General features: G+C 53.3%; 1 protein-coding gene across 1 annotated transcript in view; it reads left to right on the top strand.

The window, feature by feature from the left end:
- The first annotated feature begins 12,249 nt into the window (after positions 1–12,249).
- MED27 (mediator complex subunit 27) overlaps positions 12,250–24,116 on the top strand; it is a 154,047-nt gene continuing 142,180 nt past the window's right edge. Inside the window, exons 1-2 of the mRNA XM_090274923.1 lie at positions 12,250–12,468; positions 14,377–14,521. Of these exons, the coding sequence (XP_090131049.1) occupies positions 12,266–12,468; positions 14,377–14,521 (348 nt within the window). The 5' untranslated portion in view covers positions 12,250–12,265. The remainder of the gene's footprint in view (positions 12,469–14,376; positions 14,522–24,116) is intronic.

Here is a 24,116-nt window from a genome sequence, read left to right as displayed (position 1 = left end):
CAGCCACGTGTGAGCCGCGGTCGGTCCCTGTCCGCGTGAAAGCTCCGATGGGACCTCACCTCCCGTGACCTGTCTCTCCCCTCCCTCTACAGGAAGGCTCTTCCCGCGGGGGTTGGCGCAGCCCCACCCCTGGCCTCCCCGGGCGGCCGCGCCCAGACCTCCCTCTCAGACCCACTTGGCACAGTGGCCACTGCCCGGTCACTCTGTCCACCCATCCTGCTTCCTTTCCCTTCTTAACATCTCTCACTACATGCCATACCATACATGTCACTTTTCCCTTTTATCACCTGCTTCCTGTCATTTGAAGGTAGGCCTGTGAGGCAGGGGCTGTAACCACGTGCCCTGCTGAACAGTGGACATAGAATTTTCAATGAATATTTATTGCATGAATGTGTGAGGCTCGAACCGTGACTATCAATCTCAGAATACCCTACAGACAGACTGGAGAATGATTGGGTTAGCTTTAACGCTCCACCCTTCCTGAGCCTTTCTGACCCCCAGATAAAGTGGCCCTTCCTTCTGGAGCTCTCTGCAGACTCAGGGGTCACCATTGGTGTGGGCTTGACCTTCTAGAGTTTGAGTTGTGTCGACTTCCTTCCTGCCTGTCCTGTTAGGGGAGCTCCCGGAGAGTAGGCCAGCCAGCAGGTGCTCAGAAGACACAAAGCAGAGGAAGGAATGGCGCCTGCCTGCTGCTCCCAGTGTTCTTTGCAATGGGAAGGTGTTGGGGATATTTTGGTTATGGTAGCTGTTGCTGATGAAAGTCTGTCACGTCCAGGACAATCGGGGTGCTGGTTAACAATGTGGGTGATAGGCAGGCAGTATGACGACTATCTCAACGGGCCTTTACTATCTGCCCAATTATGTTCACTATAATTCAGACAGCATTTAGAATTAATTTAAAAGTCCCCTTACAACACAGCAACAACAAGACAACCGGACTCAAAAGTGGACCAAGGATTTGCGTAGACATCCCTCCGAAGGAAATATATGAACAGAACAATAACCACAAGAAAAGATGCTCCCCACCATTAGTCATCAGGGAAGTGTAAATCCAAACCATAGTGAGTTTCCACGTCACACCACTGGGGTGGCTGTCGTCAAAGAGCAGACAATAAGAAGCGTTGGCAAGGATGTGAAGAAATTATGACCCTCATGCATCGCTGGCGGGGATGTAAAATGATGTGGCCAATGTGGAAAACTTGGGCATTTTCTCAAAAATTTAAGCAGAGTCATCGCAGGACCCAGCAATTCCCCCTCCTAGATAAATATCCAAGGGAATCGAAAGCAGATGCCCACACCATAACCCGCACGTCTCTGTTCAGAGCAGCGTTGTTGATAACAGCCAGAGGAGTGGGCACGACCCATGCACCCACCAGCTGTCGAAGAGTAAACAAAATGTGGTCTATCCGTTCTTCTCGGCCACAAAGAGGGATGAAATACTGGTCCGTGCAACCACGTGGATGGACCTTAAAGACATTAGCATAAGTCAAAGGAGCCAGACATAGTGGGCCACCTGTCGTCTGAATCCCTTTACGTGAAATTTGCAGAACAGGCAAACCCGTAGCGACGGACAGTGATGAGGGGTGGCCAGGGTCTGAGGCGGCAGGAGGTGCTCTGGAAGCAGAAGCAGGTCATGGTGACGGTGAGCACACACTAATGGACTAACTAAATGGACGTGAGCTGTATAGTCGCTCTAAATATTCACATACGCTGTGGTATGTGAATTACATGCCAAACAAGCTGTGATTGTTTTAAAAAGGTCCTCACCTTGTTGAACACTTAACAAAGTGATAACCATTGTTAGCTCTTCTATATTCAAACCCCTGATGGAAATGAGACAAGAGAAAACACAAACCCACACACAGAGCGAGCAAGTGAAAAGAGTTGATTGCCACTTGGACAGCCTTTAACTCTTCCCTCCGAGCCCAGATAACACAAGACATTGCCTTTTGGGTGGAGATGAAACAGAAGTCTCCTTCTCCCTCTCTTTTTCCCTCACCCAAGGATATGTTTTTATTGATTTTTGAGAGAGCGGAAGGGTGGGGGAGAAAGAGAAATCTCGCTGTGACAAACACCAATCGGTCGCCTCCCATATGTGCCCCGACTGGGGACTGAACCGCAGCCTAGGTAGGTGCCCTGACTGGGAATCAAGATGTTCCGCCCACTGAGCCACTCGGTCAGGGCAGGAGTCTCTAGGAGAAATTCTGAAGGGTTGATCAAGTGATTGCCGGCCGTTCCTCATCACCTTCTTCCCTTCTGGCTGTGACCACCATGGGGGACCGGGTGCTGGCTCCTGCTGCTGCCCCACAAGCCGCCAGGACTGTTTACTTCTAACAGGCCATCACCAGAATCCACAAGTTCTCTAAAAACAAAAACAAAAACAAAAAAATGACCTAGCATCTCAAAACTCAAGGCATGTTGAATACTCACATGATAGCCTTAAAAAAACAACCCCGAATCTTTCATGATGGAAACCATTAAAAAGTGTGACGAGCAGTGTAACGAAACCCACACACTCATCCCAGCATCAGCGATGACCAGCTGACAGGCAAGTGGGCCGCCCTTTCCCCGTCTGCCTCTGAGCCCCGTGAGAGTTGCGTCATGCCTCATAGATCATATTATTTTACCTATAACTATCTCAGTATGGACCTCTGCACGGTGACTTTTAAAAAACACAAAACATATTCAAATGTCCCTTCTTGTCTTATAAATTTTTTAAGAAACAGTTTGTATGAAGTCCTTCTTCATTGTTACCTTTGTTTCTATGGAGACAAAGAAACATGAATAGCAATGACAGCTATCCACAGGGGCAGTTATTATGTGCCGGACAGGTTTCTGGGGACTTGTCACAGATTACCCAATATCGTCCTTGCATCAGTCACAAGGAGTCAGCCATTACCACCTCCCACGACCCAATACCCAGCTCAGGGATGGTAAGTGACAAGACCATGGTGTCACCAACACATCAAGGGGGCTGGCCCACCTGGATTTTCCACTCATGCTTCTCCCTTGCAGTCCATCCCGGGAACTCTGTCATCTCTCAGAATTGAAACTCTACCTATTAAATGCGACTCCCATTGCCCTCTCCACCCGGCCCCTGGCAACCAGCATTCCGCTTTCTGTCTTTTTGAATTTGAGCACTCTAGGGACCGCATCTAAGCAGCATTAACTATACAATATTTGTCCTTCTGTGACTGGCTTTTTTCACTTAGCGTGATATCCTCAGGGTTATGGCACGTATCAGGACTGCCTTCCCTTTTAAGGCTGAATAACTGTATTCTGTGGTGTGGCTGGACCACACTTTGTTTATCCATCATCCATGAACGGACTCTGGGTGGCCTTAATGCTTTGGCAAATATGAATAGTGCCGCTATGGACATTATGGATGTACAAATATCTTCTTGAGACCTTGCTTTTGATGCTTCTGGGTGTATACTCAGCGTAGAATTGATAGATAATACAGCAATTCTATTTTTAATTTTTTGAGGAATTATTGGACTGTTCTACAGGGGCCGCACCATTTCACCTTCCCACCAACAGTGCACAAGGGTTCTGACTTCCCCACATCCTCGCCCAAACTTTTCTTCCTTTTCAACAATAGCCATCCTAGTAGGTGTGAGGCTCTCTTCCTTTCAAAATGTGACTACCAGAAACTATGTGGCTCATATTTATGGTTCACATTATACTCCCATTGGACAGCAGTGCTAACAGAGGCTGGAAAAGGAGGATAAAACTCCATTTTCCCGCCTCCTTTGCAGCTAGAGGTAGTGATGTGCCATTGTTCCGGCCAAGGAGGTGTGAGCAGATGTCTGTTAGTTGGCTGTTCTCTGCACCTGTTCACCCAAACAGGGAAGGCGATTCACAGCCCCGTCATGAACAGGTACCAGCTGCAGGGAGGGTATTCACTTGCAGACAGAGACATGCAGGGAGGGTGTTGTTTAAAGTGGAAAAGCCTTGTGGGTCGGCCACAAGGGATTCAAGAACTTAACAGGAATTTTTTTTTTCTGTTGTTGTTGAGTTGTGTGAGTTCTTTGTGTGCTTTGGATAGTAACCCCTTGCCAGATCCGTTTGCGAATATCTTCTACCATTTGGTGGTTGCCTTTTTGTTTTGTTGTGGTTTCTTTAGCTGAGCGGTAACTTCTTAGTTTGATGTCCCATTCATCTATTTTTGCATATACTTCTCTTGCCTGTGGGGCCGAATTCATAAAATCCCCTCCCAGGCCAAGGTCCTTAAGTTTAGTACCTGTGTCTTCTTCTATGTAATTTATTGTGTCAGGTCTTATGTTCATGTCTTTGGGCATTTTGCATTCATTAAAAAAAAATTATTTGTTTATTTATTTTTAGAGAGAGGGGAAAGGAGAAAGAGTGGGAGAGAAACATCCCTGTGTGGTTGCCTCTCACTCGCGCCCCCGACTGGGGACCTGACGTGCAACCGAGTCATGTGCCCTGACTGGGAATCGAACCGGCAACACTTGGTTTGCAGGCCGACGCTCAATCCACTGAGCCACAGCAGCCAGGGGGTTTGCGTTCATTTTTGTACATGGGGACAAACAGCCGTCTGGTTTCATTCTTTGGCAGATGGCTTTCCAGTTTTTCCTGCCCCATCTTTCAAAGAGACTTTCTTTTCTCCATTGTGGGTTTCTGGTTCCTTTGTTGAAAATTCCTTGCCCATATTCGTGTGGGTTTACTTCTGGACTCTCAATTCTGTTGCATTGATCTGCGTGTCTGTTTTTCTGCCAAGACCATGCTGTTTTGATTACTGTCGCCTTGTAGTATAATCTGAGGTTAGGGAGGGGTGTAAAACTGAAAGCTGTAGATGAACAAACCAACAGAACCTCGTTGACACAGACAACAGTGTGATGGTCGCCAGAGGGGACAGGGGTGAGAGAGTGGCAAACACGAAAGGGAACTAAATAGATGGTGATGGAAGGAGCTTTGACTTGGCGTGTACCCGACGTAACATACAGATGACGATCACAGAACGATACTCCTGAAACCTGTATAACCATTTCACTCCAGTGAGTTTAATGAACAGAAGAAAAAAAGACTGTATGGAAAGCTATCGAATGGAGGGTTTGGCAGTCATTAAAATGGTTTTGGAAGACTATTTTATGACGGGGAAAGGTACTGAAGCTATTATAAGAAACTCAGGTCACAAAAGTAGCACAATTCTGACTGTGTCTGGGTGAATAACCAGAATGCTGAGTGGTAGAATTATGCATAACTTCATTTCTTATGTAGGCTTGTTCTGTCATTTCCAAAACTTCACAGTGAGTGTGTATTTTGTAATTGGAAAAATAAAGCTGTACGCTTTATAAAATGAGGCTACCGCTTTACGTGAACGGATAGTTTCTTGGTCAGGAATGGGATGCCCTGAGGCTTAAGAGTTGGAGGAGGGGCGTGGAGCTGGGGTGGGGGGCTGTGTCCCCAGAAGTAGCAGCTGCTGCTCAAGGAGATGTCCTGAGACAAAGTCCCCACCCCCCACCCCCCACCTCCCTCCGTGCTGCTGAGGCCACCCCTCCTGCCCTGGCTTTCCCCGGCAGCTGCGTGCCTGGCACCTGCCCTCTGCTCCCGAGCACTGGGGGACCGCCATCCCAGGCTCAGTAGCTTCCGGCTGGTGGTCCATTGCCCCTCCGGACCCGAATACACGCCCCGTGCCACGCAGTAGCGGAATCGGAAGGCGATTCCTCCCCCCGAGGGGCTGCGGCCGAGACTGCACAGGCGACTGGCGTTTTCTTCCACTTGGATTCAGCCTAATGTGTTGGTAAAAGGCTCCGGCCCTGAGATGTTTCCTACTTAATTACGTATGAACGTGGCGGGGAGCGGAGGCCCCTGATAACATGCTTGGTGGTTGGTTAAGTGAGCCTGCAAGGGGGCAATCAATCACTTACTAAAATGTTTAAAATACGTCTGGCTTCCTGGGTGGGAAGAAGATGGCCTGTGTGTGGCCCCCGTGGGCTGCTCTCCCCGCCTGTCTGGTCGCTCCTCTACGCTTGCCTACCCCCAACCCCCACTTTCTCCACAGCCAGAGCGTGGACTTCCGGAAACACAGGCCTAATCATGTCACACCGCACTTACAGCTGTCTGCTGCAACCCCCCTGCCCCCCGTACCCCTGCCGCACCTGGTTAGCCCTTTGTCAGCCTGGCAGGCGTGGCCCAGGCCTCCCCTGGGTTCAGGACACTGGGTCACCTTCTCTGCAGACTCCAACATTCCCCGTGCAGGTCTCCTGTCCTGCACCTGAGCCTCACGGGGGTCCCCGTCCCGTCTGCAGCTGCCTCCCCTGCTGGGCTGCGGGTGCGTGCCACGACAGCGGGGACACGGTCCATCGGGTCCTCGTTCAACCCTCTGATCCCACGAGTGTTGCCGAGTAGACGAGGGAACGGGGAGCGCAGGAATCCTGGGGCAGGGGCTGTGGCCAGAGGTCACAGAGGTGGCAGCGCGTGATTCTCTCCTCTGTCTTGAACGGAGAGCTCGCGCCCCTGAACCTCGGGCTCCTGGGTTGTTACCTCTGGAGGGAGTCCCGCTTCCTTATTGTCTACACGCAAAACCTGAGACCCCGGAGGATGGTGTCCCGATCTCCAGGGTCTTCTTTGTCCTTGGGGTCGCTTTGGTCATCATTGTCACTGTCATGTCGAAATCACGAGAGGCAGGAAATAAGGGGAGAACAGGAACAGGAGAAAGGGGATTCTCACCATGCTTGCATTGTATTAATCATAATAAATCTGATCCTAAGCATTTATTTATTTATTTATTGAATCCTTACCCAAGGACATGCTCTCTGGTTTTAGAGAATGGGGCAGGGCGGGAGAAAGAGAGGGAGAGAAACATCCATGTGAGAGAGAAACATGGGTCGGCTGCCTCTCACCCACACGTGGACCAGTGGGGGACTAAACCTGCAACCCAGGCATGTGCTCCGACTGGGAATTGAACCTGCGACCTTGTGGTTTATAGAACGGCGCCCGACCCCATGAGCCACACCAGCCAGGACTGAGTCGAAGCGATCTAAAAGTGATAGATGCACTGAGTCTGAGACACAGAAGTGGGAAGGAACACAGATTCCACTTAAGGTGTTTTTAGTGACATTGACTGGGGCTAGAGTGGCCTGGTTTTATCATTGGCTCCCCAGCTGTTCAGCAAACTGTCGGGCACATTAAATATCTATATTTATTGAATGACTGACTGGAATGCTGACCGTGTCCCCAGGACTGTATGCTGCCTCCCCTTAATCCTTGGAGCAACCCGGGGGTCTTGCGCATTATGCCACACTGATTACGACAGGTGACTTGGCTACATCGTGGCTTATCCGAGGCAGATTGGTTTTAAATCCTTCTGGTGACATTCTGCTCAACCGTCCCAGGCAGTGTTCTGCATCTAGTCAATCCTTAATAATTATTAATTGATGAGGCTGCTTTCGCAGCCTGAATGCTTAAACCACGTGCCCTCTGAATATGAGGGGAGCTGCAGCATATTTTAATTAAATACTGACAACTTTAATTCTGATTGCTCATTCTAATGCTCTTGAGCTGATAGCACCAAGCTAATGGCTTGTTCATTTTGGAAGATATTAGCAGCAGGGTGCTGCCTTTTACCCAAACATAAGATCATAATAATTAAAATCTGATATTGCTCTAAATGAACTCCTTTAAAGTAATTTATATCCTACGAGCACACAGAGTTGCAAGCGTATATCTGCCAACACTCTCAAGAATTTAGGACCCCTTAGAGAAACTCCATCCATGCCTTTCCAAAATGAGAAGTTTTCTGTTGACATGATGAAGGGCTCCTTACGAGGTCCAGGGGAGACGTGTATTTCCACGGAACAATTTCTGAGTTTCCCAGAAGAGGGGCGCCACCAAGAAATCCTGAGAACGAATGGCCCTGGAAGCAGACTGTGTTTGTGCTTTATGGTGCCAATCAGAGTCTAAACCACCGCATCGGAGACGGAGACAAAGGAAAACCTCCCCGTGTGTGGTTGCGAGGGACGGAGGGCTGGGCGGGGGGCCGAGCAGGAGGGAGGAGAGGTGATATCTGAGGAGGCAGAGACAAGAAATCATGCAGAGAGAGGTCCGAAGGGCAAACATATAACATATTGTGTCTCCACATTGCTTCAGCTACCCCGAGTGCCCCCCGGTGCCCCAGGCAAGGCCGCGGGCCACACTCCCAAGGCCCTGGCCTGGAGCGTGACTCTTAACCAGAGGTCCACGTGGGGGCTCTAGGGGGACTAGGAACCCCCCAAGTTGTATGCAAAACTTTGTGTTTCTGGGTAGATATTGATGTGGGCAGAAATAGACGGGTACTTTTTTTTCTGAGGATGAAGTAGACAGCAGGGATCACATTATTTAAATCTTCAGGGGTCCCCAAGAAAGTGAGGAAGTGAGACCGTAGAGTCTGCCTTCTCTAACGTCCCCCTGGAAAAGATGAACCAATAGAAGCCAAAACCCAGACAAGCCAATGAGCATAGGTATTTCCCCTGTGCAAAGAGAAAAAAGGTATTTTCTATGAGAGCCTTAAAAACAGCATGCTAATTCCCTGGCTGGTGTGGTTCAGTGGGTGGGAGCATCGTCCCATACCCGAAAGGTGGCGGGCCCGATTGCCGGTCAGGGCACATGCCTAGGTTGTGGGTTCGGTTCCAGGCCCAGGCAATGTATGGTCCCTGGTTCAGGCGTGTATGGGAGGCAACCAACTGACGCTTCTCTCTCACATAGATGCTTTTCTCTCTCCCTCCCTCCCTCTCTCTCCAAAAGCAATGAAAAAAATATCCTTGGGTGAGGATTAAAAAAAAAAAACAAACCAGCATGGCAACTCAACAATGCTGCATGGCACATTTGAAACTTACTAAGAGAGTAACTCTTAAACATTCTCATCGTAAGAAAAAATTCCTGTAACTATGTTAAGTAGACACTGTCATGACCATTTTCCAATACAGCAGTCCCTCTCTATATCACGGGTCACTTATCATGGCCTCACTGTATTGCAGGATTTCTAAAAATATTCTATTTAATTATTTATCGCAGATTTTTCGCTCTATCGTGGGATTTTGCGGCACGGTATACGTATGTTGTTAAAGTTACATAGGTTTAAGAGTGTAGAATATGTTTAAGAACATAAGTAGAGTTTATAAAAGTGTGGAAAGGCTAATAAGGGAGTGGGAAAGGTTAATAAGGGACTGGGCACGGTTTATAAGTGTGGGAAGGGTTTATAAAGCCTTAAAATATATATAAATACTAAAATAAATGGAAGGTTCCAACTTCGCGGATTCTCACCTGTCGCGGGGGGCGTAGAACGTGATACCCACGGTAAGTGAGGGATCACTGTATACACAAATATCAAGTCATTATGTTGCACATCTGGAACTAATGGTTTTGTGTCAGTTACACCTCAATAACAATAATTTAAAAAATCCAAACTGAAACAAAACCCTTCAAAAAAAAAAAAAGAAAACACCTACACACCAAAGGAGCTAAAGAGGTCACCAAAGAAGAATGAATGACAGGACGCAGGTCATTGACAAACTCCTGTATATGGGAGCTGCCACTCACAGGGTCATGTCATCAGAGATAACTGGACGTAGCAGACCCATTGCTATACCTTGCTTGACTCTGCCCAGAGTCCTCAAGTGGAGACAGATGCGTGGTCACAGACCCGTGGGGAACTGTCCTAGCACATTCTCCTACCGCCTACGATCGTCTGAGTGTTTATGACTCACCAACCATCATTTCAAGAGCCATGCCTGCAAGGTATTATTTCACACTTATTTTATAAAGATAGGTATTATTATCGGTCTTATTACAGCCATTCTCGGCGGTGCAGATAGACTCTTAAGAAGCTACACCATCGTCTCTCGAGACGGACGGCTGCCGACGACGACGACGACGACGACGACGACGACGACGACGACGACGATTACAGATGAGAGACTGAAGCTCAGGAAGGTTCTGTAACCTGTTTAAAAGTTCACAGCTAGGTGTTTCCTAACTCTACCCCCTTCCCTTAAAAAAAACAAAAAAAAAACAACAGACCTATAAATGCCAATACTTATAAGAGAGAGGTAGATGTCAGGAAGCAAAAGGAACTACATAAACCCAAAGGCAATGAGACACCTGTTCTCACGGTGCTATTAACTAATTTGAATAGTGTTTATGGGCTGGCTCTTTGTCTCATGGGGAGCAACCTCAGAGCCCAGCGTCTGAGCAGGATTCATCTGGGCTGTTCCAGAACTACAGGATTTGAACTGAGGTGGTCTGCAGGTTGGGGGAAGGGAAGTGAGCTTGCAGAAGAAATGGGACTATTAAGAAAGTGGGTTTAAGGGAAGCTACACAATTTCAAAAATCCCGGTCCACAGAGCCTGGCGAATCGAAGATTTTTCTTAGCACCGTGGCCATGCTTACACTTTCCATGCTCCCTATTGATGGCCGTTGAAAACAATTTATTTTGGCATAGCGTCAGTCTTCCACTTGCAAGAATAGTACAGATAATTTCTGTATGCCTTTCATCCAGATTCCACAACTGTTTATACCTCACCACATTTGCTTTCTCTTTCCCTAAATAAACACATCCATACTGTTTTCTTTTTCACACACACAGACGTAATGATGCTCTTTTATCCCTTCAGGGCATATTTCTCCTAAATGAGGCCATCTTCTTTCATAACCACAATACACTTATCAAAATCACGAGATCACTGATAAAACACTGTGAACTAATAATAATCTACAGCCTTATTCAGAGTTCACCAGTTGTCTCGGTCGCATCAGCAGAATAAAATCCCAGCTCATGCGTCGCATCCTGACGTCCTGTTTCTTCAGTTGCTTTTACTCCAGAACTGTTCCTCAGTCCTTTCTTGTCTTTCCTGACATATGTTCTGTGCGAAAGTACAGGTCAGCTATTTAGGCGAATGTCCTTCCGCCTGAGTTCGTCTGACGTCCTGAGCAGATTCTGGTCTTGCGTTTTTGGCAGGACTATCACAGAAGTCACGGTACCCTCTCCTCAGGGCATCCGTTTGGGAGGCAGCTTTGTCCTCCACGGGTGGTGTTGACCTTGATCTCTTGGTTAGGGGGACGTCTGTCCGATTTCTCCACTGTGAAGTCACGAGTACCTCCCCCGCTTTTACATTGCTGAATTTAAAGATATATGGTGAAATGTCTACAATGGAAAACGTACCCTTTGAGTCATTTTTAAGTGTCTCGTTCTGCCGCATCAAATGCGTTCACACTGCTGTGCAACCATCACTGCCATCTGCAGACGTTTTTCATCCTCTCCAATTGGAGTTGGTTAATTACTAACTCCCCATCTCTCCCAGCCCCCAGCAACCACCATGCTACTTCTGTGTCTGTGAATCTGCCCACTCTAAGGACCGCATAGAAGAGAAATCATACAACGGTTGTCCTTCTGTGACTGGCTTACTTTACCGAACATGATGTCCTCAAGGTTCATCCATGTGGTAGCATGTGTCAGAGTCTCCTTCCTTTTTAAGGCTGAAAGGAATATTCCTTTGTATGGACACACCCCAGGTTGCTTACGCACTCGCCTGCGGATGGACGCTGGGTTGCTCTGCCTTGCAGTTATTGTGAATAGATGCGCTAAGAACACGCACGCGCAAACACCTGCTCCAGCCCGTTTCCCCTTCTTTTGGACCTATATCCAGAAGTGAAATCGCTAATCCCTAGTTTCCCCTTCTCCGTTCATCAGTTCCTTGTGGGGTGATGGTCTGAGACTATATAAACACCCTGCTACTCCGCACACGTTCCGTCACTGGTTTCAGCGTCCCTTGATCCTATCCGAATCAATTATTATTCCAATGCTGCCAAGTGGTAATTTTCTTTCCATCATTCCTTCTACATTTATAAGTTGGCATTCTACTGTAGGGAAGAAATTTCCCTTATCTCCCATTTATTTATAAATATGGCCTCATTTTAGTCAATGGGTTATAATTTTTTACTCCAGGGACACTGTTGCTCTGAGCAATTCTTTTCCAAATATCTCTTCTATGCAAGTTTGGGGAAATGCGCGAACTTTCTGTACTTCCTTGTCACCATCAAGAAATCCAAGCGTAAAGCCTAACTTCCCTAAGTCGAGACCGCTTTCTGCCCACGCGTTCCTGTAGTTCAAGCGGAGGAAACCCTCTTTTGGCTCGTTCCCGGACACCCACCTGGGCAGCCGCGGCCCGCGGAAACTACATTTCCCAGAGGCCTTTGAGGCCTCGTCGCGTCATCAGCGCGCGCGGCGCTCTGCTCGTGAAGCCGGCTTCGGAGAGCCCGCGGCAACATGGCGGACGTGCTAAGTGTCGGCGTGAACCTGGAGGCCTTTTCCCAGGCCATCAGTGCCATCCAGGCGCTGCGCTCCAGCGTGAGCAGGGTGTTCGACTGCCTGAAGGATGGCATGCGGAACAAGGAGACGCTGGAGGGCCGGGAGAAGGCCTTCATCGCGCACTTCCAGGACAACTTGCATTCGGTCAACCGGGACCTCAAGTAGGTACCGGCTGAAGGGGCCGGGGTCGGGGGTCGGGGGCCGACCGGCTCCCACCCTGCCCAGACCCCGCGCGAGCTTCCCTGTCCAGGGACCCTTCCCCCTTTCCCTTGCGCCCTTGCTCTCTTTCCCCCCCCTGCCAGCCTCGGCCTGGCCCTCAGGGGGACGCCTGGCCCCCCAGCTCCGCGTCCTCCTCTCCGTTCTCTTGGCCTCCCGGTCCCGGCTGCGTCCTGCTGCCCTGGACCCCTCCTGGGGTCCTCGCGTTCCTCCCGTGGAGACGTGGCCGTCCCACGAACTTCCACTTCTCCCTGCAGCGCGGCAGGTGTCTCACCTGTAGGCCCTCCGTGCCCCACTGGGTCTCACCGGCCCGGCCTTGCCCCAAACCCGGGTGCCCCCGAGCGAGAGCCCACTTCCTCCCCGCGACCTGGGCTTCATCAGCTCCAGGCGCCCCGCCGCGGGACCCCGGCCAAACTGGTCCCGATCCGTCGGTCCCTGCCCCGCCCCCTCTCACGGCTCCCGTCCGGTTCCCCAGCTCAGGCTTAACACCCCTCCGCCACGTATTAATTTGGGGTCCTGTAAGGTCAGGGCTCGCACATTTCTCTTTCCTCCGGTTTACCGTCCTTCCGTCTGTATTATAAGTATAAGCGGTGTTGGAAGAGGTGGGAGGAAGTTTGTAAAACGCACACAGTAGGCGTTTTTTAGCTGGTTAGGGCAGCGCTTTCCAGGCAGGGTACGAGGTCAGGAGTTGTGCGTCTTATCTCGGAGCTGACCCCAGGCGGGACAGCGGGAAGGGCATGGGACCAGAGCACCCTTGGGTGCTGGAGGGGTCGGCCTTGATTTTTCCTTCCGCTTGTCTCCTTGGTGACCACATGGACGAGGGAGGTAGAACGGAGGAGGAGGCGGTGGCTAAATGAAGGGTGCCTCTGTCCCCCCGCATCCCCGCCAGGTAGTTGCCATTCTTTTGGGGGGGAAGGTCAGGAAAATACACCCCCCCCCCCCCGCCCTCCCAGTTCTCGCATAAGCCTGCTGTTCTCTGGTGCCGTTCCTGTTGGAGGGGACGCCTCGGCCCTTCCTCCCTTCCATTTCCTCTCTGATCTGCTTTCCTCGGTCACGTTCAGGACACTAGAGCCCTTCACTATTTGAGAAAGTTTAGGAATGTTTACGTGACCGCTTTGCTCCTTAAATCTTTCTACAGTCGGGCCAAGAAGAAGGTGGCTGATGATTCCAACGGGCACGTGTGTGAGAAGCTGTTCCCAGAGCGTGTCTGGTCGACCGTTGGGGACTGGCCCGCAGGCCGTGACCCTGGGACGTTCCTGTGCTCTGGGCTCTCTTTCCCAGTTTCTAGAGTGTTCCTGCTAGACTGGAGGGCACGTGTTTGACACAGCCGCCTCGGGAGTGCCTTCCCGTTCCATTTGTTTAGCTTACGTCTTCTCCGTTTTGTTAGGGTTGCCATCCGTGAAGCGCCCTGGACGTATCTATCCCGATGTGAGTGACAAAGAATCGTCATTTATTCAGGTGCTTGCTGTTCTGCCAAGCGTAAGGATCTGCATGTGGGTCTGCAAACTCAGTGAGAAGCGGTGCCGTACCACATCTCAAAATTCCAGAGGGGCTCCTTCCCTCCCACCGAGAACCACGCGAGTTGTTAGGTCCCGCCTTTAGGGGTCTTATTGACCCCAGTGTTCTTAACCTTCCCCCCTCCTTTGGAATGGCACCAGAGAGCTTGGCTTTAAAACAAGACAAGCGCCCAGTTAGGGGTTTTCTGGATTGTCCCTAATCTTTTCCACCTTTCAGAGAAGTGCTTCTTTTTGAGGGACTTCCGGCGGACCGTCTGAGGAGCCGCCTTTGACCGACGTGGTGGGCTAAGCCCCGGGGTTCCGGGGGCTCAGGCCGGTTCTGTGTCCCCTTTTCAGCGAGCTGGAGCGTCTGAGCAACTTGGTGGGCAAGCCGTCCGAGAGCCACCCGCTGCACAACAGCGGGCTGCTGAGCCTGGATCCCGTGCAGGACAAAACCCCTCTCTACAGCCAGCTCCTGCAGGCCTACAAGTGGTCCAACAAGGTAAGGTGACGGCGCGGCGCTGGGAAAAGCCACGCTTCCTCCCCTTTCCTACGTGCGGGAGGTGGGGCGAGTTTTTATTTCTTTTTTGGTCTTGGTTCAGCGTGGGGCTACAGGGCTGGGAGCGTTAGAATTCCCCTGTGAGCTCCCGTGTAGTCCTCTCAAGTCTTTCAGGCTTGCTCATCCACGATGCTCAAGTAACGCTATTAAAAAATCAATTAAAACTATCGAAGTCAGGTGTATTTAACCTGGAGGCTGGCCGTAGGAAGCGGCTTTTATAGATCCTTGAAAATTCTATACCCAGCGCAGGGTGTGCATTATTTTTTTGGGTGAGGGGGGGCAGCCTTCCTCACTTTCACCCGATCTCAGAGGAGCTCATCACCCGAAGGGGAAGGACGGCCAGCGTGGATGCTCCGCCCCTCACCGCCGTCTGTCCCGCCTGCCCTGTCCTGGCCCGTGTTGCGGTGCAGGTGGAAGAACGTCACTGGAGTACTTCCTGTCAGATTGCGCTCTGATTACTCTCTAATTACTCCGGGCCGCATCCGAGGGAGATAGTTGGTGCCTGCTGCGTAGAAGCTGCAATTTGTGGTTTCCTTCGGCGGGCTGGCGGGCCGGCCGTGGCCGAGACCCCTAGGACGGCTGTAAAGGGAAAACTAAGCTGTAGGCTAAAAGTAAGAGATGTGGTTAGGGTCACAGCCTGAAAACCGTTGGTTTGCTGACAAGTTCCGTGTGTTTGGGTGCGGGGGCTGTTGTGGACGTGCCTGTTTTTCCTGCCGACAGAGGATGAGAATATATGTTTGGGATGACGTTGGAAGCCTGTCTCGTTACTCTGTGCGGCCTCCTTAGTTCTTTGTAAGAACTGTGAGCTGCTCTGCCCCTCCCGTATCCATTGCTTTTTCCCTCTTTTCCGTGGGCCTTGCCCCCTCAGGTGTTGGGTGACAGATGAGCCGTGACAGTGTTTCCAGTGTGCAGAACTTTTTAAAGAAGTTCTCCATGGGGGTATTTAGTATTCTTTGGTTTTTGGTGGAATCCTGGAAACTGAGTCTGAGATTCGGGGAGAAGCGATTGATCATGGGGTGTGAGAGAAAGAGCTTGCGCCTCGGATGCATACACTTTAGCCTTTGTGGCTTGTCCGCCAGACTCTGGGCTACCGGTGACAGAAACTCAGTTTGGTCTTGAGGATCAGGGTGCCTAGGTGGTGTGGGGGCTCTGTCACGCTCTTGCCCTCTCCACCCTTTGCTGGGTTGGCCTGGTGCTCTCCCAGGGGCAGAAGAGGTAGCCCGGCAGCTGTCGGTTTGCACGGTGATCTCCTGGTATCCACATCAGCCTGGACAGGGGTCTGGCCCTGCTTGGTAGGGGGCCCCCGAGACAGTTTGTTAAATCCAGGGGGCGGGAACCTCTGGTTGGCCAGGTGGATCGCCGCAAGCACAGGAAGTGGGGCTCCTTGGAGTGGGAGAGAGGCAGTTCCCAAAAGGGGGGGGGGGTGCTGGGCCGACACAAAACCGTACGTGTCTGTTGCGGTTGCCAAGGCCAGACGTGAGACTGTCCCAGCCTTCAGGGACGACACTGCCCTCTGAGGCCGTCCTGTGTGTCCTTGTTTCCCCAGGGGCCCCGTGGTCATCCTAACAGGCGTTTGCCTGGTGAGTGGGCGGGCAGTGATCAGTCGGAGCACGCGGGACTCCTCGTCTTGCTTTGTGGCATCTGGACACGAAGCCGTGTTGATGCATCACGTGGGTAGGGTTCTGGAACGTGCTAGAGGGAGGGAGCCTCCTCGGGTGAAGCCGTGAGCGACTGGTGTTCAGGTGAAACGGTGACACTGCACTTTTGAACGAAGGGCACTTAATTGTTCACCAAATTAATAGTTCGAGGGTTAAAATAGACGTGCCCGCCCCTGCCCCCCACCTTAGCCCAAGACGGAAAAGCGGTGGTGTTAAGGGAAAGAAGTACCTTGTTCTTGTTCTTGTCCTGGTGACGCTGCCGGTTAAAGGTGGGTGTGGACGTTCATGGGTGTGGACGTTAATGAGATTGCAGACCCCAGATGAGCAGCGCCGGGAGGCAGGGTTTAAGCCACGTCCTGCAAAGTGTGCTCTCTCTCTCGTACCAGCTCCCCACTGGCCCAGCAGAGCGGGGTTTGGGGCTGCTGGTGTTAGTGATCAGGAGAGAGGGAGAGAGTGACGGAGAGCTCTTCAGTCCCCGCCCCCCGCCCCCCGATTTTACGGCTGAGCAAACCAAGTCCTGGTGGACGGACGCGCTCCCGGCTCTCTAGCCAGACTGACTGAGGTCAGGGTTCCTTCCTCTGAAACTTGATGGATTCATCCAGTTTGGCTTAAGATTTTTGACTATAGAAAACATTCTCCCCTCTTTTTAACTTATATCCTAGAAACAATTCATATATTAATTAATCTGTATGCCTTTTTCTAATTTTTAATGGTGTATGGAAGGAAGGAGACGGCAAATACATGGTACGTGTGTCCGCAGACTATTGCTGTGGCCCGGGGCCGACATCACAGGTCATCTGCTACATCCACCCTTTCCTGCTGAGGCCGCACCTGGGCCCCTGCCGGTTTCTTCAGGGTGGGCCGCACGGGAGATGTCTTTTTTATTTCTGTTATGGCAGGTGATGTCCTGTTTGACTGTGACTCATTTACCCGACTCTAGAAAGGATATTAGCTAGTTTATAAGAATAAAACCCTCAGACAAAAGAGGAAGAAAACAAGGATAAGGATGTCTTATGTACATGTCTTTAAAAACTGAAGAAATAGCCCCAAGAAAGAAGCCGGTGTTCTCGTTTTCCGCTGGGGACATGGAAGCAGCAATTATATGTGTGTATCTTGCTTCTCCTACAAATGGAAAGAGGTTTTTAATTGCCGAGGCTTTTATCACTCATCGTTTTACCCTCAAAGAGTTTAGAGCAGCGAGTGCGTTAACGTGTTAAATGAAGTCAGGGTCAGCTCCCAGGGTCAGCGTTCTGCGCTGGCTGGGAGCCGCGGAGCGTGGCAGGGGCTCTGCCGCCGCCCGACAGGCGACGGACTTTCGGTTTGTGTGCTGTTGGCCCTCGAAGAGTCTCGTTCATGCCTAATAACGAATTATTTTCTTTAGGGGATTTTTAATTTTTGTAAAGTCAGTTGGAATATTAATTACGTGGTGGCTGGCATAATTGTTAGGATAGCGCATTTAAAAATGAATCTCATCTCAGGAAATGATGTCAAGCTGCTGTGACAGCACTTTCTCCATGCTGAATTGGGGAAAGAGTTCAGCTTTTCACTGCTAGGCACCTATGGGTAATTGTTCTGTGGCGGCGTGACAGGCTGTCCTGATTGAGGGCAAAAAATAATTGGCGTCAGCGCTGTTCTTGCTGCAAAGTGGTCCGCGCACGCTTCATTCCGCGTCTTACGTTCAGTTCAGTGGTGCTGAGAGGGGACTGAACTTACCCGACGGTCCCTTTTTGAGGGTCCCGGCGTCCTGTTACCAGGCTTTTATTTTCGCTCTGACTGCCTTCCATGAGTTTGGGGCAGAAGGCTCCGCGTTTATTTGCCTGAAAAGCAGACTAAGGCTTCAGCCTTTCTCCGAAGCAGCAAAGCCCCCAGCGGTCACTTGCCCGGAGGGGTGGGGCGCGGGCCCAGGGGACGCTGCCCCTGCAGCTGCCTGTTCCGTGTTTGCTGCATATGTCACATTGTCGTTGGAGAAAAAGCTCCTTTCTGTGACTCCACTGGAAAGTCTGAAGACGTTTCCTCCCCTCCCCCCTCCTGCACTGTTCTTATCAGGATCTAGTTACTTAACGACTTTGCATAACTGTCCCGCTCTTCCCCCTCAGGTCCGTCCTGTTTTGGCTTCGTGGAGCCAACAGGCATGGGATTGTTGAAATGGCAACGCTGAACCTTTTCCTTGAGGGACCCTGTCCTCTCTGAAGCCCCCAAGGAGAGGCACTTTGTCCTGGTCCCTGTTAGGAGTCCCCAGCACCGGCCGAGGCACCTGGCACGCAGTGGCATGCAGGCAAAACGCCTCGGATGAGGGAAAGCTTTGAGTGTTGAATTTTCAATGGACAGCCCTTTTGTGGTTTGCTTGCTTGTATTTTTGATGCAGTGCGACAAGGGCCCTTGCGTTTCTGGCCCTTACTGAGAGTCCAGCTGTGTCACTTCTAGAGAAGGGTCTGAGGCCCGCGACGCAGGTCGTGGCTGGGATCCAGAGGGGGGTTTGGAAGGTCGGGGCCGTCGGTTGGTGAGCTGGGGATGAGTCCCTGAGGGCTGAGGTCAGCAGTTTTCCCCTGTCCCCTGTCGCCCGTGGTGCCCTTCTGAGAGCGCTGGTTGACAGCCATGCCTCGGCGGGGGTGGGACTTGGTGGCCGACCGAGTCAGGCTGGTTGGAGCTGATGCACCTGACGGCAGGTGTTCTGTGAAAACTGTCTGGGAAGAGGAGCGTGCGGGACTACCCCACCTGGTCCATTCTCAGTCACCAGCGTCTGTTCCTAGCGCTGTCCTTACCGCCGGACCCCGCCCTGGCCCGTTCTCCTCCCAGGGCCGGTTCAGGGAGCGCTGACCCGTTCAGAACACAGTGAGGGAGGGAGGACCGCTTCAGGGTCCTCGTCGCTCACACACCGTGACTTAGGACCCGGCACTGCTCTCCATTGTCATGAGAGCAAGGTGCCATTCAGGGTCGTGTTTCCTCCCCTAACGGTCACCTCCACAGCACCAGGCACTCGAACTTCCTGGCGTTGTGGGTGTGGCTGTCGTAAGACTGCCCTGGTGGGCCTTGATCCCTGCCCCTGCCCCTCCCTCCCCACCCCGGACTCTGATTCCATGGGAGCCGTTAAGGAAAGAACAGAGCCACGCCGCCCAACACAAAGCGGAGACAAGGTCGGTCTCCTGGATCCTGGATACGGTTGGGTTCAGGAGCAAAGGAAGGCGTGGCCGGAAACGTCGGGGCCTGAATGCAAGTTTTCGGGTCAGGCCGCCCGAGTGCTGATCCAGCTCTGCGCTTACTCGTGCCCTGCACCACTAAGTGAAGAAGTCTTGTAAAAAGTGTCACTTTCCTCATCTGGAAAATGGGGATCGTAGAACTTTTGTATCATAGCCTTATCGTGACGGTGGCATGAGGAATGCACGTGCGGCGCCTTAGGCTGACTCATCTGTGTTAGGGGTTACTTACCTAAATGGTGGTGACAGTTACCAGGCACAGGGACAGAGCACGTTTGCGTTTACTCATGGAGCGGCAGCCCTGCTCAGCGAGTAAGGCCGTAGGCTCTAGGGCAGGGCAGCCTTGGTTTACCTCCCGGCGCTGCTCCCTGACGGCTGGAGGCTCACCTCTGCCTCATGTGTCTGTCCTCCAAAATGAGGACGATACCTGGACCCGCCTCCGAAGGGTGCTGTGAGGCTAAAGGAGGCGCTGTCGGTGAAGCCCTCAGCCGACACAGAGTAGACACTCTGGGGTGGGCACTGTCCCCGGAGCGAGCAGCGAGGGCAGACGCGGCGGCTTCCTGTGCGTGCGGCTCTGTCGCAGGTGCCCCGCACTTGGCCTGACCATGCTCTCCTGGAAGTCTGCAGCACAGAAGCTGCTTTAGGGAGTCAGCACCTTTCCCCTCGGGAAGCCTGAGCCCACGTGGAGGGCAGCGTCTTTCACGTCGGCACGAGTCAGTGGGTAGGGGGCTTTCCTCATCAAACCTGGGGTCGATCAGGAGCAGGGTGGGGGGCTGGGTCAGGAGCCCCGGGGCTTGGCCAGGCCCGGCTGGGATGTGGGAGCCGAGGGACTGGGAAGGCAGGGGCCGCGTCCCGGGAGGAGGAGCGGGGTCGCTGCGGGGGAGGGGCCGAGAAGGGCTCCGTGTGGCCTGTTTGTCCACAGTGAGGCAGAGGCGTCCGGGGACACCTTCCTCCGCGAGCTCAGACCGCAGGTTGGTCCGCAGGCCTCTGCCCTGGTGGGGGAGGGCTGTGTGCGAGTCTGGGGCCTCTAGGGTTTCTTTAGGAAGATGTTCGCACCCAAAGGCCGGTGTAACAACCTGCGTTTAATGGCGTCTGCTTTGTAAACCGGTGCTTGTTCCCAGCAGGGCTCTGGAGACCACCCGGGGTGGACCCCCCAGGCCTGCTGCCGGTGCTAAGATTGGGGCAAGTTACGTCGCCTGTCTGTCTCGGCCTCCGCGCCCATCAGCCGTGGGTAGTGATGGTGTCGAGTGGGCAGGCCGTTGTGTGGGTGGGTGAGGTCATGCACCTGAGGCCCCCAGAGAGCGTCCAGCGTGTGGGGAGTTGGCTCCCTTCCGCTCACGGGGAGCACAGACCGAGCTGTGACGACACTGGGCAGAGGTGGCAGGGGCCCGGTGCTCAGCCCCGGCCGCCCACTGTCTGGCCATGTGACCGGCCGTGTGGCCCTGCGTCCACGGCCTTGCTCCTCTGGGTCTGGCGTCCTCGTTGGCAGGGCGAGGGGTTGGCCTGGGCGACCCCGCTGGTCCTTTCAGCTCGAACGCGGCGGGGCTCGGGAGCTGCGCGTGCGTCTCCGTGGGTGTGGCCGTGAAGGCACAGTGTGGGGAGGGGGAAGCCTAGTCTAGTCCTGTCCTGCCCCGGACGCCTCGGGCGCCTCGGGCCTGTGGAGCCTCTCCAAGCGCCCCAGGTGGGGCCGCAGCCCCCGGGCCTGCGGTGGGAAAGCCCCCGGGCCTGCGGTGGGAAAGCCCCGCACGGGTTGCCACCACGCACCCCTGCTGGTGCACATCCGGCGCTGCCCCCGGGGCTCTCAGGGCTGTCTGTCCCCAGGCTTTGGCCGCGTCTCACGTCTTTGGTTTCGGGAAATTGTCACTTATGGTTGCCTGGCGTCAGGGGTGCGCCTCCCTCGCTCTCTGTCCCTGAAAGAGCAGGGACTCTCTTTGGCAGCTGCCCTGGGGCGGCTGCAGGAGCTGCGGGCCACGCCCGCCCCCGAGGCTCACGCTGCGGCACACTCACCTGGGCCGCTTTGGCTGTCTTCCCCTTCTGTGGGCTGACGAGGGCCCCTGACGAGGGCGCTCCTCTCCTCTCCTCTCCCAGGAGGGCGCAGTAAGAGGGTCGTCTTCCTGGCGGTCAGACTCTGTTGGTAGCACGGGGCCTGCACGGAGTAGGCGGGCGCCCCCGGGTGTTAGTTTTCCTTCCATCGCTGCGGGTTCCCGTCTGCTGCGGCCCCAAGCACTGACCTCCAGCCAGTGGGGACAGCCCCGGTTAACTAGCTGGTTTGGATACCGAAGTGCCGGCTCTGAACGCCTTTACCACGCTAGCGGCAGTAGCAGAGGGTGTGGAGGCCACACTCCCGTCCCTCGTCGTGCCCGGTCTGACACAGCGCAGCCGCGTTTGTTTTACTGCCGGGGTGAGCGCTCACGCGGAGATGTTAACGTGTTTTCACAGCAGCCCAGACAGCGCAGCCACGCGGTCCTGCTGGCGGCTCGTTGGAGTCCTCGGCCAGAAGGCTGTGCCGGGGCGTGGCTTCTGCAGCCGGGACGGGGCAGGTTCCTCGCAGGACGTCTTGTGGGGACGCTGCTTTCCGGGTGAGAGGGCCTCTGAGTGGTGACGCGCCGCCCACTGAGTCCCCTGGTGACAGGCCTGCGGTGCTTTCGAGGAAGGTTTGCAAAGCCTCGTTAGCAAGGCTGCCTCGGGGAGGGCGTTGCTTCACGGGATGAGTCACAGCCCGCAGAAGGCCTCTCGTGAGCCTCCACTTTGCTTTTGGCCCTGGAGGAACGTGGGCAGCACCTGTCCCTGGTGGTCTGCTGGGCAGCCCCCGTGACTTCCTCCCGCCCCGCAGATAGCAGCCAGCCTGCAGAGGAAGCTGGCAGCGTGCGCTCCGGGCAGTCCCAGGGGCCAGCAGCGGCACCCAGCCAGCGTCCTGGCCTTCTGCACCCCGCCCGCCCTGCGCCTCGGTGACCGTACGCCATGCGTGTCCAGCACTGCGGTCGCAAGCGCAGTGCCTGGTGCCTAGCACGGAGCTTGACACGTCGCTGCTTAGTGTCTGTTGCTAAACGATGCGCAGACCCTCCCTCCCCCTGCCCCAGGCCGGCCTCTGTCTCAGCCGGGGCCCTCACAGCCGTCTCCTCGCCGGCCTCCCTGTCTCCCCAGCTCCGGTCTGCCCCCACACAGCCGCAGAGCGCCCTTTACAAATGCCAGTGTGAAGGCCCTGGCCGGGTGGCTCAGTGGGTTAGAGCGCCGTCCTCATGCACCAGGGTTGCGGGTTTGATCCCCAGTCAGGGCACATACAAGAAGCAACCAAAGAAGGCACGAACAAGTGGAACAACAAATTGATGTTTCTCTCTCTCTTAAAAAAAAATCTTAACAAAAATGCAAGTTTGATCATGTGTCTCCTGCTTAAAATATGTTCCCGTCTTGTGCCCAGGATTCAAAGTCCATAAAGCAGCGTGTACCGGGCTGGCTCGGCCCCCGCAGCACCGGGCCCCTGCCTCCTCAAAGCGCCGGACTCAGCCCGCCTGCCCTCACGCTGCTTCCGCGCGCCCCGCCCCACGTTTTGTTTGGCTAGTACCTTCTCGCTTTACTTCTCCATTTTTGTTTGTAGTCGCATACTTAGGAGAGTCTTTTCTGACCCAGTTTCCCACACGTGGCGTGATTCACGGTGGACTGTAAGGACTGATTGGAGTCGGTCAGGGGCCCTGTCTGCCTGTTCACCGTTGTATTGCTAGTGCCCAGCACGGCCCAGCAGAAGAAAACGAACCAACACAAACACTTCCGTTAAGCCCTGGCTGGCGTGGCTCAGTTGGTTGGGTGTCGGCCTGCAAAGCGAAAGGTCGCTGGTTCAGTTCCCGGTCAGGGCACGTGCCTGGGTTGCGTGTTCAGTCCCAGACGGGGTGTGCAAGAGGCAAGCGACTGATGTTTCTGTCTCACACAGAGGTGTTTCTCTCCGTCTTTCTCCCTCCCTTCCCCTCTCTCTAAACATAAGTAAAATCTTAAAAAGGAGTAGCTTAATGGTCTTTGAAGTCAGTATTACCGTGGTAATGACACGTGGTTTTGAGGGGAGGCGGGACCCGCCGTCTCCAGGTTTGGGTGGAAGCGACCCCTCACTGCCTCCTTGCCTGAGCGCGCAGCTGCGGAGGTGTCTTCATTTGGTTTGCGTATTCCACTCACGGCTTACTTGCTGAAGGATAATGCATATTAAGTTGTTTTTTTTTAAACTAGTTTGGGGAGACAAACAGAAGGCAAATTATCTTGATTATTTTGAGGCAGCTGTGAAAAGGGCAGAGAAAGGATACCGAGAAAACTATCGAAGTGCTTTTTATTTCCTTGAGTGCTTTACAGTTTCTGAGGCATGGAGGGGGCCCCGGGCAGACCTGGAGCGAGGCCGTGGGGTGGGGGGGGCGGCGGCGAAGGCATGGGGCCGAATCCCCTGAGGGCAGGTCCTGCTTCTTTCCCTCCTTGGGACCCGGGGTCCCTTGCTCCTGCTTCCTGATCTGAGAAGTGAGGTTGGAGATCGGGTCTCCCTCCGGGTTGTTGAGAAGATATAAAGCGTGGTCTGTGTAAGGGTCTCAAGAATGGGTGGTCCCCCATTGGCTGTTGCCATCATCATCATCAGCTCTCTAGTAACCCCGAATCTCTGCCTTATTTTACTGACGAGGGAACTCGGGTTCCTAAAAGCCAAGCCACCTGCTTCAG

Source organism: Furipterus horrens, unplaced genomic scaffold (assembly GCF_987537825.1).
Source record: "Furipterus horrens unplaced genomic scaffold, mFurHor1.1.pri manual_scaffold_4, whole genome shotgun sequence".
In the NCBI taxonomy this organism is placed as follows: Eukaryota; Metazoa; Chordata; class Mammalia; order Chiroptera; family Furipteridae; genus Furipterus; species Furipterus horrens.
This window is presented reverse-complemented; position numbering and strand designations above follow the sequence as displayed.